This window comes from Chenopodium album, chromosome 15 (assembly GCF_948465745.1).
Source record: "Chenopodium album chromosome 15, dcCheAlbu1.1, whole genome shotgun sequence".
NCBI lineage: Eukaryota > Viridiplantae > Streptophyta > Magnoliopsida > Caryophyllales > Amaranthaceae > Chenopodium > Chenopodium album.
Genome location: NC_137848.1, coordinates 15,636,510 through 15,651,361, shown reverse-complemented (window position 1 = coordinate 15,651,361; position 14,852 = coordinate 15,636,510). Strand labels below are relative to the sequence as shown.

General features: G+C 32.2%; 1 protein-coding gene across 1 annotated transcript; it reads right to left on the bottom strand.

Moving 5' to 3' along the window:
• Positions 1 to 12,070: 12,070 nt before the first annotated feature.
• On the bottom strand, positions 12,071 to 14,215 carry LOC145582002 (adenylate isopentenyltransferase 5, chloroplastic-like). Its single transcript, XM_081639038.1, has one exon. It carries the CDS (start codon positions 13,569 to 13,571, stop codon positions 12,591 to 12,593), a length of 981 nt encoding a protein of 326 aa, XP_081495164.1. The 5' UTR covers positions 13,572 to 14,215; the 3' UTR covers positions 12,071 to 12,590.
• Positions 14,216 to 14,852: the final 637 nt, after the last annotated feature.

Sequence of the window (14,852 nt, the reverse complement as noted above, 5' to 3'; positions counted from 1 at the left end):
AAGGTTGCCAAATTTTTGAAAAGGAGGTGAAGATTATGGTGGAGAATCGCTACTTAAGTCAGCGAATCAAGATCAATTGAAGAAGGTGAAAGAAGAGAGTGAGAATGGAGGAAAAGTTAATTAGGGAGAAGAGAGGAGAGAGACGGTAGTTGGGTGGAGATAATTATGTGGAAAAAGTGAAAAAGTGGGCCCTAGAAACGTTTTAATTGGATGGAAAACGTTAATGGGTAGTGCTACTGTAGACACCAAATTGTGTCTCCCCAAAACCAAACCCAGTGATGAATGCTTTTCACGTCATTTGATTATCGTACGAAGTTAAATGTGAAAAAGTCTTGTGATTCCCTTGTTTTTAATAAAAATACTTCTTTCTGTTTTCGAAAATAAATCTTTCTTTTCATACCTTATTTATGAAAAATGTCCAATCCAATTTAATTTGGTCCATGATATGGGTTCAATAATAGTGTAGTCGGATAAGGCTCAAAAAGAGCTTTCTAGCGATATATTATAAGCCTAATTTCGATGAATAATGAGGAAGTTATGGCCCAAATATTAATTGGATATTAAATGAGTTTTATGGGCGACTCAATGATCAAGTGGAGGGTCCATTAATTATCATTCCTAAAGTCATTAGGAATTACTTTAATTTTCTAGAATAATCTAGAAGGTTATTTTAAATTCTAAAGGGATTAGGATTATTAATTATATTTTTTATATATTTTCAGAAAAATAAAGAATTTCAGTTGAAATAAAACAAGTGTTTTAAAGAGATTTAATCTGATTTTTAAATGATAAAGTACGGACTCTAATTATTCAATTATATTGGAAAAAGGACTCCGTACGACCAAATATTATCCCGCAGCAGCATCGCGCTGCGACAAGTTCATCACGCCGCGATAGGCTTGTCGCGCCGCGACAGAGTCATCGTGTCGCGATAGGCCTGTCACGCCGCGATGGGAGTAGTTTTACTTCTATTGGAATTCGATCTTCTCTGATCATTTACGGTCGTTTTTCTCAATAAATAGGGTCATATTTCCCCGTTCACCAACAATCAACAATCATCTATTCTATTCTCTCTCTCTCTCTCTCTTTAAGCTAAAGCTTATTCTTTCTTTCTCTATCTTGATTTCTAAGCCTAGCCTTTTCAAAACACCATTCGTCCATCACGAGACTTAGACACACCTAATCAAGCTCGAAGTTGCTTTCGCCCTAGACGTGAAAGGTTGATAATTTCTGAGGATTTGGTCCCAAATCATTATTTCAATTATTTAAATTAATTGTTTGGTTTAATATTTTCATTGAAGTTACTAACGTATGTATTGTTTTGATAGAAAGAGATACGAGGCAACAAAGTAAATAGTTTTATTGTTATATATCTTTAGAAAGCATGTTTAGAATATTTTAATTCCTAGTATCATGTTAGGCATAAAGCTTTGATTTTTATTGTTTAGTGACATGCTCGGATTTGTTATTAATCATGTTAGTATCATGCCTAGGACCTTGCTATTATTATGCTTTGATGAGATTATTATGATGATGATTTGTTGTTGTCAATATTATATGTTGCTTGATATTATTGTTATTGCTTGATTACGCCCTCTCTTGCAGGTTTAAAGGGAATTTGTACTTGAAATCACGCTTAATAAGATAATTAATAATTTTATTTAGGCTAATATGGTTTTAATTCAAGTGATCGCCAATAGTAGATTTGTTTGTGCATTAATATTCAACCAACATAGATTAAACAGATTTAGGATTAATATATTGATTGTATGTTAGTCAGAAAGCGCACATGAATATGAGAAGAATAAAATAAAGGCTTATTTTTAAGGCAAGTTCAATCTCTTTTAGGTTGAATTTGTACCTTCATTTCCGAATATCCAGTCATGGTTCAGGACTATTATGGAGTTAGCGATCTCATGGATCGTGAAGGGGTGTAACATTCACCCTGTGAACGGTTTATAAGTTCCTAAAACTTATTGGCGACTCTTTTGCTCTAGCTTCCTTCCCTTTGGACGCCACCATGCTTAAGTGTATAATCACAGTAGGGCTCAAGTGTGAGATGCTTGAAATATTCCTTACAACTACCCAAACGTTTCTTAACTTTCGGGTAGTTCTAAACAAATGAAAAAAATGAATAGTTATTCACAAATTACCCTATCTTTAGGGTAGTTATAGACAAAATTTTCGAGAAATTAAGAGAAAATTAGAGAGTTTGGTGTGAGTGTTTAGCTATGAATTAATGGGTATTTATAGGCTAACTCATGTATGAATTATGGTAGGAGAATTTAGGAAGAATTATGGTAAATAGAATTAAGGAAATTACTTGAAAAAAAAATTAAAGAAATATGGAAAGTTTTGATATTAAGGTGATTATTAATAATTAAATTAAGGAAAGTGTGTTGTCATGAAAAATAATATGGCAAAAGAGGTTTATTTGGGGAATAATCAAGGATGAAATAAGGTAGAAAAATAAGATGATCAAATATTTAGGAGATGGGAAATAAGAATTAAGGAAAATAATAGATTTAAGGAATATAATTAAAATACAAAATTACAAAAATAAATCACCTAAAAATCTGACCAAAATGGCCGAAAATTTTGAGCTTCTATGCTCCAAATTTTTGGACCATATTAGTAGCATTTAGGAAATTATTTTTCTAGATTTAAGGATTAAATATAATTGTGTAAATAAAATATATTGTTTAAAATAATTAATTAAAACAATACCAATTATTCACTAAGTAATTTAGCTAAGAAAACCAGATTTTCCACACACTAGGAAAATCCGAAAATCATAGCCAAATCATTAGGAATTTCAAACCTCCTAAATAAAATAATAAAATATAATTTTACTTAATTAAAATATCCAAAATATATACAAATAATTCGGTTTTTAAAATAAATTAAATGGATAACAAATCTTATCCAAAATCTAAAAGTAATTAGTTTTAAAATACGTTTGGCGCCACATTTTGGCTCCAAAATTCAAATAGTAAAAAATTTACTAAAATACCCTTTTAAAAAAATAATAATTAATTATTTAATTTAGAAAATACGTATCAAAATATGGGGTATTACAGTTACGTTATAATTCGTCCAAATATTAATTTGTTTTTTTTTAAAAAAATCAAATTATTTTTAATTAATAATTTTTTTATTTTAAAGTCAAAACCAAAAATTAAATAATAATAATAATAATAATAATAATAATAATAATAATTTTTTTTTCTCCTTCCTTCCACCTCCATCCTTCCTCTTCACCTTCATCAATGGCTGCCCTCTTCCCCGCCACCTCCATCCTCCCCTCCTCCCTCTTCCCTCTCTTTTTCGGCAACCCTCTTAACCTCCACCACCTCAAATCACTAACCTTCACCCACACAACTCCACCAATAAACTCACCTGCTCCACCTTGCACCAACATACACACCACATCTCTCACACAGCCCACAACAGCAGCCACTACCATAACTCCCAACAACTATGAGACATAGCTCGATTTTCTGACCACCGTCCCTCTTCTTAAATCCCCAGCCTGAAAACCCCAATTAACTCGAAACCCCAACCCATGACCCAGATAAAACCCCAATCCGATCCCTAACATAGAAACCCCCCACCTCTGTGAAATTGTGAACTCTGACGCCGTGAAACCCCTTGATATTGAGAATTCCGGCACCGTGTTTGGGGTAAAGAGGGTTTTTATTTTGTTTAATCCATTTTTTTTTTGTTAAAAATTGTAAAAGAAAAAAAAATTACCTGAAGAAAAGGTTATCGGTCACCTTGACTTAATAAAATAGAATACCCCCTAAAGCTTGGATTATTAGTGAATAATTGTAAGGCCGGATTAATAAAAAAAAGATCGGACAAAAGTTGGATTATTAGAATCAAATTTCCTAAAAGAAAAATCATGACAACTCATCAAAAAGAGTGTAATTTTGTAAAACGGTGTAATTTTGTCAAAAAGTACACTCTTTAAATAGAAATAGGCCATTAATTTTGGCTACCTCAAAACGAAATATATGCCACTAGATAGGGACGGAGGGAGTATATTATTAAGAAGTATAAAAGGTTAATATAATGAAATAGGGATATTTCTGTATGGCCGGCCACACCATATGACCGGGGTTACTCGAGTTACTCGGCCAAGGGTTAGTTGAGTTGTCGGGGTTACTTGAATTACTCGATCAAGGGTTACTCGAGTTGCTTGGATTACTCAAGTTACTTGGTTAGGGGTTACTCGAGTTAAATCTGACCTAATAACCCCTCAAGTAACCCCTGACCGAGTAACCCCTCAAGTAATCCTTGATCAAACCCCTCAAGTAACCCTTGACCGAACCCTCAAGTAACTCCTAACTGAGTAACTCCTGAACAAACCTCTCAAGTAACCTCTGATCGAGTAAACCCTGACCGAATAACCCCTCAAGTAATCCTCGATCGAACCCCTTAAGTAACCCCTGTCCGAACGCTGAAGTAAGCCCTAATCGAGTAACCCCTGACCGAGCCCTTTAAGTAACCTCTGACCGAGTAACCCCTGATCAAACCCCTTGAATAACCCCTAACCGAGTAACTCGAGTAACCCGTGACCAAACCCCTTAAGTATCTTCTGACCGAGTAACTCAAGTAATCCCTGAGTGAGTAACTCAAGTAACCCCGGCCACACGGTGTGACAAGCCACATATAAAAATTTGTGATAATGAAAATATAAATAAATTAGCTTTTAAAAATATTTTACATGACAGCATATATTTCTATATATTGATAAATAGTTTAGTCAAAATAAGCATATAAATATAAATAATAAAAAAGTTACACTGTTGTGATAATGTGATTATTACAAAATGCAGATTGTAAGTTTAAACAAATGCTTTGTCGAGGAAAGTAAAACCTACTCCGTATGTTCTATCTTTGTAGAATCAAGTCAACCATATTCCTACCAGACTTGGGTGTGTTGAGCTCAAGTGGTTAATTTCCTATCTCTAGTCTTCTAGTCAACTTGGATGTTAAAAAAAAAAAAAAAAAATTTAAAAATAAATAAATAAATAAATATGTGTAATAGCTAATGAACTTATTTTGTGTTATGATCCGCGTGCAACTATTTGGAGGGAGCCTCAGTTAATCTTCGTAATAAACAAAAGTCATTTATCTAATTACTCGTATGGTCAAAATAAAATAACTTTAAATCTTTAACCACATTTATGATTAATACCATAAAAATAAATTAGGTTATCCCCATGCAATGCACGGTTAGAATTAATCCTTCTTATAATTTGTATATTTTGTTGCACTACATTGTACATAAAAGATTAGACATTAAAATAATTTATAGTTAAGAATATATATGAACCACATTATTTATAAATTACAATTAATAATTAAAATAGTCAAAAGAAAATGATTTAAAGATGCATATTGATTAATAAAATCTGAAGAAAAGGTGGAGTTAAACAATAATTGATATTAACTATTCAGTACGTATAAAGTGTTGATAACAAAACAATTTGTTGAAATCATTCAAGTCCAACTAATTAAAAAGTATAAAGTGTAGAAATAAATAAAACAATACGAGTAAAAAAAAATCATTGATGACATCACAAATTAAATTGGAGGAAATTTTTTTATTGAGAAAATGACACTTAGGATAGTATAGAGATAAATGATGTCAGCAATATTCTGTTTTAGTATTAGTTAATAGACTAGATTAAGTCCCGTGCCACGCACGATTTTTACAAAATTTTATAACGAATTATAGTGTTAATTTAAAACCTACCAAAAAATAATCCTCATATTTTTAAATGAAATTGAAAAAGTTTGAATTTTAATTTATAACCAGAATTGAGTTCCGAATCAAAAGGTAAAAAATATAAAAAAAAAAAAATATTTTACAAAATGCGGAGTAAAAGATATGGAGAATATGTGAATATTTTTATAGGAAGTGAATATTACAATTATATGATTTGGTAAATATTTTTTTAAGGAAGTGAATCACAATAATATATAAATTGATTTTATTTTATTTTATTTTATTTTTTTAAAGGAAGTGAATTAAAAAAGAAAAAAAGTTTTGGAGGAAAAAAACAGCACCAAGAAGTGATACGTGTCATTCTTGGTGTCTGTTTTAGTATTATGTTATTGATTGATGATTGATTAGCATGTGAGATTTTATTAGATTGACCTTATTACTCCCTTTGTTTTTTTAAATGCATCACTTTGACAATTGTACTATTCACATACCATGGTTGACTTAATTTTTTCACTTATAAAAAATAAACAAATGTTATTAATAATATATCATTAGATTTTTCATAATGTCTAGTTTCATAATATAATTTTGTTACAATTTTTACTAATACACAATTAAAGATAGGAAAATTTGTTAGAAAAATCTTTTAAAGCAACTTTTTTGTTTAGAAAAAACTTTTAAAATTTTTTTGTCAATTTGAAACCTTATTGTAAATTTTTTTTGTTGAAGACAACCAAGGACTACTTTCCGGCGTTAACTAGACTATTCCCGACGTTGACTCCCTCATGTGCCCTACACATGTTTATTTTTTCCTATTCCCATCCCATTTCTTCTAATTACCTTTTAATTTCCCTTTAATTCACTTAATTATTTAACAATTGAATTAATTTAGAAATAAATAATAATAAAAAAAACACATCCACCTCCACCACCAGCCGACCACCCCTATCCCTCGCCTGCCAGTATCCCCCTACCCCATCCCACCGGCCGCCAGATCTCCCCACCCCTAGCAGGTCGCGTCCACCAGCGGCCGACCCTACTATTCAACTCTAAAGTTCTAATTGGGCGATTTGTGAAAGGCAATAATCTTACCACCAAAGATCCCAGAATTTCCTCCAAAAACCTCATCATCGAATTCAACAAAGAATCTAGGAAATCAAAGACCTTGATTCTTCAAATGGTACTATTTTGAACTCCTCTCAACTTTAACCCCTTCCCCTTTGTGAAATTCGTAGGTTGTTTCGTGGTGGGAGAAGAGCGGAGGCAAGCAGGTTGGGGTTAGGGTTTGTCTGGGTAGTCGCGGCGAGGGGGTCGGCCGGCATTGGAGGGTGGGAGTTCTGGGTGGCGGGTATGATAGGGGATGGGGGGCTGCTGGCAGGAGAAGGGAGGGGTGGCTGGCTGGTTGTGGAGGAGGTGATGGTGGTTGTTATTTAATTATAATTTAATTTGATTATTTAATAATTAAACAAGGTTAAATAAGAGTGAGTTGGAGGGAAATAAGAAGAAAAGGGGGTGGGATTAGTAAAAAAATGACCATGTGCATGTCACATCCATGTGCATGTCACATGGGAGTTAATGCCGGAAAGTGACCATCGGTTGTCTTCAACAAATTTTTTTTATAATCAGGTTTCAAATTGCTAAGAAATTTTTTAAAGGTTTTTTTGGACAAAATAGTTGCTTTAAAATGTTTTTCTGACAAATTTTCCTTAAAGATATTGATGGTCAAAGTTGTGTCTCGGCGAATGTGCCGGTCAAACTAATGCATATAAAAAAACAGAGGGAGTATAAATTTTTCAAATTTCAACTTTTTATAATTCTCACTCCTGTATAGTCGAAAATATTCATGGTCAAACATATTCATTGGAAACCACGCAAATGCAATGTAGTCGAACTTTCAAAAACGAAGGGAATATATTAATTTACTATAGTTAAATATAGTTATAGATTATTGATTGAGTAATATTATAATCATAAATTAGTCGAGAAATAATAAAAGTATGTGATATGTTATTTGCATGCAATTTTTAATTGTAGCTTCTAATACACAACTAAAATAAAATTAGGCAAGCAATATATTTACTTATTGTAAAACAGGTCACAAATTGTTGTAAGAATATGATTTTGGTTTATAACTGTCCAATTTTTTTTTTAGAAAGATTTGTGAAATCTTTTTATTTTAAATGTAGTAATTACTACTCGTTAATATGGAATAAAAAATAATACTTCCTCCATTTCTTTTTAGTTGACACGTTTCTTTAGTCATATTTGCCAATGCACAAATTCAACCATTAATATCTATAATTTACGATAAGCAAAAATTATAAAAAGTTGATATTTAGAAAATATATATCATGACGATTCTAACAAGATCTCATATCACTATATTTTTCATTACATATAAATCACAAAACACAATCAAAGGGAAGTGTGCGAATAATGCAAAAGTCAAAACGTGTCAACTAATAAAAAACGAAGTTATCATTATTTTTTTAATAGATTTGTCTCCTTAATTAATTAATAGATTTTTTTTTTTTTTTTTTTTTTTTTTTTTTTTTTGGGAAAAAAAATTTATAACTAAGGACATACCATACCAGGAGATGACACATGTCATTGCTGGTATGTTTTTTAGTATATATATTATTAATTAATGATTATTGATAACAAGAACAATAGAGGATGCAGTTTTTTGAAACAAAGGAAAATATGAGCATTTATAGGTCTTGCTCATACATTTAATTATACATGGAGTGGTTGAATACTTGATTATCTTGAAATTGTAGAGATATACAATATAGGCCCTGTTCTTTTGAGCTTCTAGGCAAAGCAGAGCATGAGTTAGCAGAAGATTGAAGCAGAGTAGAGTAGAGCAGAGCAGATCAGATTTTACTACTACTACTACTGCTAATACTACTACTATTGTTGTTGCTACTATTACTACTACTGCTACTCCTACTCCTCCTACTCCTACTCCTTCTACTCCTACTCTTACTACTACTACTATTAAAAATTAATAATTATTATTATCTTTAAATATTAGGTATTATCTTTAAATATTAATTTTTATTATAAAAAATCAATTAATAATAATAATAATTATTATTATTATTCTCAATTATTATTATTATTAATAGTAATTATTATTATTATTAACTATTATTATTATTATAATTATTAAATATAATTTATTATTATTATTAAATATTTATTATTAATATTATTATTATTATTAAATATTTATTATTTTTATTATTATTATCAAATTTTAATAATTAAATATTAATTATTATTATTATAATAATTCAATATTTAGTATTATTTTTAAGCAAAACAAAGCAGGATAGAGCTGAGTAGATTGAAGCAGAGCAAATTTCAAAATAGCAGAGCAGAGCAGAGTAGAGTAGGACTCAACAGAACAGAGCAGCTGTAAAGAACAGGGCCATACTCTATTAATTTTGAGCCTTTCAAATAAATGTTGTAGTTCAAGTTATTAAAATTCTTTTGTTATGAGTATTCCTTGTCTTGCAATAATAGGTAGATTTGACAATAATTTTTGTGACTAATATTGTTTTTTGATGAAGGGAGTCAAAATGTTAATTAATACAAGTACTTTTGCCTTTACTTCTTTAGCGATGCAAAATTTGAGACTAGATCAATGTCTCTTGTCAACTACAATATAAGAATGGTTGGTTTGTATTTGTTTTTTGTCGTTTTTTTTTTTTGTTTTTTTTATAAAGTTTTTTTTTTGTTTTTTTTTTATTTATTTATTTTTTATTTATAATTTTTTTTGAAGAGAACAGTTTAGGATGAAGCCCTAATTTATTACCATGTTAAACAAAATTCGTTCATCAAGTGATGATAAAACTGTAAATAAACCAATAAAAAATATCCAGTCATTAGCGTACGTGGCGCTTTCTTAATTATATGTACAAGTGCGGAGCACATGTTTAATAAAAAATTACTGATTTATTTACCGTTTTGTCATTTGATTAAGGTGGTAAAATTGTATTTTCTCTAATTTAGACAAAGGTTCAAAACAAAAGAAATGTCATGATATATATTGCGGGTCCATGAAAATCCCTTCAAGATACGAAGTGAAATGGTGCAAGATATGAAGAACATATCATTTAAAGTTTGGATTCATATGACTTTATGGACCGCATGATCATTTTTCTTTTCTTTCTTTTCTAGCCGCCCAAATCTCTTAAACATCTTCTGAAATTCTAGAACCCTGAAACTATTACATGGTAGAAGAACTGTTACTTTCATTCTTCTGTCTTACTTATTCTGTTGGAAAATATTGTACATGATGGAACTACTCGATCGTTCATAGGTTCGATTTATATATGTTAATAATATATCATCCTGTTTTTCTTAAATTATTCATTTTTTGTCCTCAAAACTAAGAATTGTATGTAAAATATGGTACTGATAAGAACAATTTGAAATGAATGGCAATTAAACCGTCTTAAACCGTCATAGTAAGGGTCTGTTCCGATTTACTAAAAACAACTAAATTGAATTGAACTGAACTAAACTGATTGGGGTTGAACTGAACTAAACTGAATAGAGCTGAAATGAATTGTTTATGAGAGAAGGAAATTAGGAACTGAATTGAACTGAAATTAAGCTGAACAGAACAGGCCCCAAGTAAAATGAGTGAAGTTTCGATAAAAGTATTTTCACTTGCAATTTACTAGCTTTGGCTTACATGAAAAATGAGTCCATCTAGTGTGATTGAAGCACTAAGGTAAGATGTCTAATGTCTTACTCCTTATTCTCTTTGTAATATGAGTGCTTCAGTTCCAAAATAAATGCATCGTTTCTATTATTTGACATCAGATTTTATTTTTGGAATGTGATATCTAAGAGAGATTGTGTAGGCCAATATGGTGGTGGACATATTATATTTGTCTATTTGACCTTATCTCTAGGAAACTCTCAACTATTATTATTTTGTACGTTATTCTTATTCTTATTGCTTTTATGTTTAATTTTTTTATAGACCATTTGGGATTGTCATTATGAGTCAATGCGTACTTTATTGCAACGTCAGTGTGGTGTGGACTATCGAGTTCAAGTAGTACATGACTTCGTCTCAACCATAGCCCATATTTATGTCTATTTGATTAAATGTCCAAGCTACTACGTCATAAAAATAAGTTTTTGGGATGATCAAGCTATTAGATTCAATCAATTATAAACTTATGATGAAAAACTGAAAATCAAGAATCAAATATAAGCAATTGAGTAGTGACAAAAATGAGTCAAAATTGGTTATTTAAAGGCTTCAAGGAATACGGACATAAAATTCAAGGTGATGCCTTTGCATCTTTAAAAGTCCCATGCATTGCAAAAGGGGGAAAAAAAATGAGACTTAAGGACCACTTCTATTTTAGATTCTGTCTTGGAACTATTACATAATCTTAGGAATGTCATAGACAGTTGGTTTGATGTAGTTGATGTCAAACTTGCCTTCAATCATATATAGAAAAAGGACAAGAAATAAAAAGTGCACTAAAATAAAAATAAGATTGTGGAACATGTTCGAGCATATAAGGCAAGTCGTTCTTCACGAAATGTGCATCTTTTTTTCTAGGGGGGATTTACGCCACTAAGGTTAAAGAATAAATAGGTTACGTATTCCTAATCCCGTACAATGTATAATTTGTTGAAAGGAATAACTAAATAAGTAATTTCACTAGGCACTATGATAGTAAAAGTATTCTTTATTTTTGATGGGGTTCAAACACGGTTATTTGTGTTCGTTTTAACAATTTTTAAAGTAGGTAAACTCGAGGTTTACAAAAATTCAATTTCGTGTATATCATTGTATACTTCAAAATCAATTGGTGAAATTTCGCTTTTTTTATGGGTAGTTAGGTCTTAGATGAGTAAGGGGATGGGGGAGAGGGGGTTAAGAAATCTTCAAGCCACAACCGGGTTGATGAGAAGTTAATGATACTGCCGTTGTACCACCAAAACCTTCATTCTTAACCAAGGGCCAGTTCTGTTCATCTTAATTTCAGTTCATTTCCAATTAATTCAATTCAGTTCCTAATTTCTTTCTCTCATAAACAATTCATTAAAGCTCTATCCAGTTCAGTTCAGTTCAGTTCAGCCCCAATCAGTTCAGTTATTTTCAGTAAATCGGAACATGTCCCAAGTACGAAACTCATTGATGGAAACAAATTTCATCCATTCATTTTTCTATCTCTAAAACAATGCATAGTTATGATTTGAGAGCAAGAAGTATATGTTAGACAAATCTCAATATTTCATTCATATAAGTAGATAGAAAAAAAACAAATCGTAACTCAATCATATGGATGAAAGGGGGGCACACCATCGGCTCAACCCGAACTATTCCTATTAAGTATAAAGAAATAACAAGACAAAAGGCAAGCTGACAAACTTTCTAGTCCAAAAAAAAAAAAAAAAACCCAAAGAAATGAAACGACAAAAAAGTGCCAAGGAATGGGCATATTAAAAAGCCAAAACGCCTCACATTTGGTATGGGCTCCTACACACGTCTTATTTGGATGATTCCTCTTATGCTATATTGGATGGAGTTGGCCTACTACCTCCACTTAGTTTAACTGTACGGATATTTTTTTGTGTGTGCGCCGTTCTAGCCGTCACAGACTTCCCGTTTTTCTATACTGATACCCATGGTACGGCTCTTTACAAGCCTGATAGCAACGTTTCTACTGCCCCCCCAAAAAAAGTGAACAATTTTTTTTTTCTTTTTTATTTTGTTTTCTGTATCGAGGCCGTGTTCAAATCTGTAAAGGCGGCAAACTAGGGGTAGTATTGAATGTATCATTGTATATTTATAATAAAGGTACGGTGTTGCCTAGTGAGAAGCAGTCGCCATGGCTGCTATAGGTACTGCACTTGGAATGACAGTAGTTCCTGATGTTTTCGGAATACTTTGAACACTGGTGTTTCTGTACAGGAATTGCCTCACGATCATGGCACTCGGACCTACAACGAGTCTCTGCCATGCTTCTTGAGCGTCTTTTCCTTGCTTTAGAAATACTTCTGTAGCATCAATATGATGCAGGTTCCATTCCCAGAAGTCTCTTAAGCGATGGATTTTCTGCAGCTGTCGACACGCTAGCTTACACGTATTGTCTTTGATCTCATCAATGGCTACTTGGAGCAGAGTCTCCAACATTTCAGGTTCCACATTTTGCCCTTCTGCTCGAAGAAAACTGTCCAATTCAGGGACACCAATGGCTCGTCGTATTCCCTGTGTGTAGTCGGCTTCAGGGTCGAATATTCCTCTTACCTCATCCACCAATCCTGCTTTAACCATCTGATCAACACGCTCTGATACAAAGCATTGGAGAATAGGTAGAGATAAGTCAACCCAAAGGAAGCAACACTCGTACTTTGAAGTGAAGTCAGGATGATCATTCACTAAAGACTCAATGAACGAGTTCGATCCACCTGCTATAATCGGGAGCTTGTCCTGTTCGATGATGGATTCAATAGCAAGCAAGGCATCATGCCGGAAATCCTTGGCCTTATATTCAACATCAGGATCGATTATCCCTAACAGATGATGAGGGACACCCCTACACTCTTCTTCTGTCACTTTGTTCGTGACAATATCCAGCCCTTTGTACACTTGAATCTTATCAGAGTTTATAATCTCGGCCTGAAGTTGAATTGCCAAGTCAATTGACAGTTTCGACTTCCCTGTACCTGTTGCACCCATTACAACCACAACTTTGTCCTTGTGATTATTGTGGAAGTTCATAGAACTCGAGTTAAGCCCTCCAGGAAAGAGGGTTTGTGCGTGTTTGCAGAATGAGTATGACAGACTCATAATGACACTGATTAATAATATCCTGCAAATATGTATACTACTATCGAATTATACTATATGTCGTAGTAGTATAAGTGATTATTATTATTACTTCTGTACGTGGAAGGGTGAGTTTGAGGATGGACAAAAAATGGCTGAACAAATGATCAGAGTACAATGCCAATGACAAACCCTGCTATTTATACTGATTTTTGTGGCTACTATAACAAAATACCCCACAACTTTTTGTAACTTTTTAGTTTCAGATGCGGGTACTAGGAGTGCTAATGAACATGTAACAACTGTGTTTATTTTTTTTTATTTTTTGGAGGAAGGTGCAGGGGAATGGGAGGAAATGGAAAGCTAGGCTGTTATGTTTTTGCAAAAAGCTATGGCTATTGTGAATATTTGGAGTTAGTGAAAGTCGAGTTTGTGTTTTGGAGTATATGCAGAGCGAACAACTCTGTCGAATTTTTACCTTAAGACACCAGAGTCGTTTATGATATTTTATGGGCCCTAGGCGAAACAAGAGATGACAACGGTATGCAGAGATAGAAAGAAGACAAACTAAACTGAATAAAGGATCGATTGCTCGGTCGCTTTTTTGTTATCCCTCCCTCTTTATTACAGTTGTAAAGACAAGGAAGATGAGGAGGGCTTTTGAAGGTTTTGTTAACAATGAAAATGACACAAGATTATACAATGAAAGAAGAGCAACTCTGGGTATTTATGGTGGGTTGGTCTAGGCTTAAAACTTTCATCATGAAATTTTTTTAAAAAAAATATAAACTTTCATGCAGATTCTGTTAAGCTCAAGCCTTATCATGACACATTGCAAATATAGAGTATAATTTTTTTTACAATTTCATGTTATCTTCATCTTTAGAATATTGTTTGATTAGACAAATTACAAACCACTTGAACTTTAAGGATGCTATTTGGGACCTACTTCAGTGGAAGTGGTGGCCTTCTTTAATATGAATTGAATCCTCAACTTCTTAAGTGGAAGTTTAATTAATTATTAGTTTAAACTAATGACATTTTTATGGAAGAAATGCTACAAATTGATGCTACTTGGTACCTATAAACGCCCCCTCTTCTAAAAGTAGAGGTCACTGGTTTTAAGTGTGTGTGCTCTGCATCTTTATAATATTACAAATTATGTCAGAATCAAACCTTAAGATATCTTATTCTAGCTATCTATGTTAAATCAAGCTATCTTCTAAGCAGTATTTTAAAGCAATATGTGCTAAAAGACATATTTTGAAAACTTTTGACAGGATTATTACATATTTGGAAGTG

Bases quoted from the DNA above. Each gene is read 5' to 3' on its own strand.
- LOC145582002 (XM_081639038.1), bottom strand. From the start codon at position 13,571: ATGAGTCTGTCATACTCATTCTGCAAACACGCACAAACCCTCTTTCCT.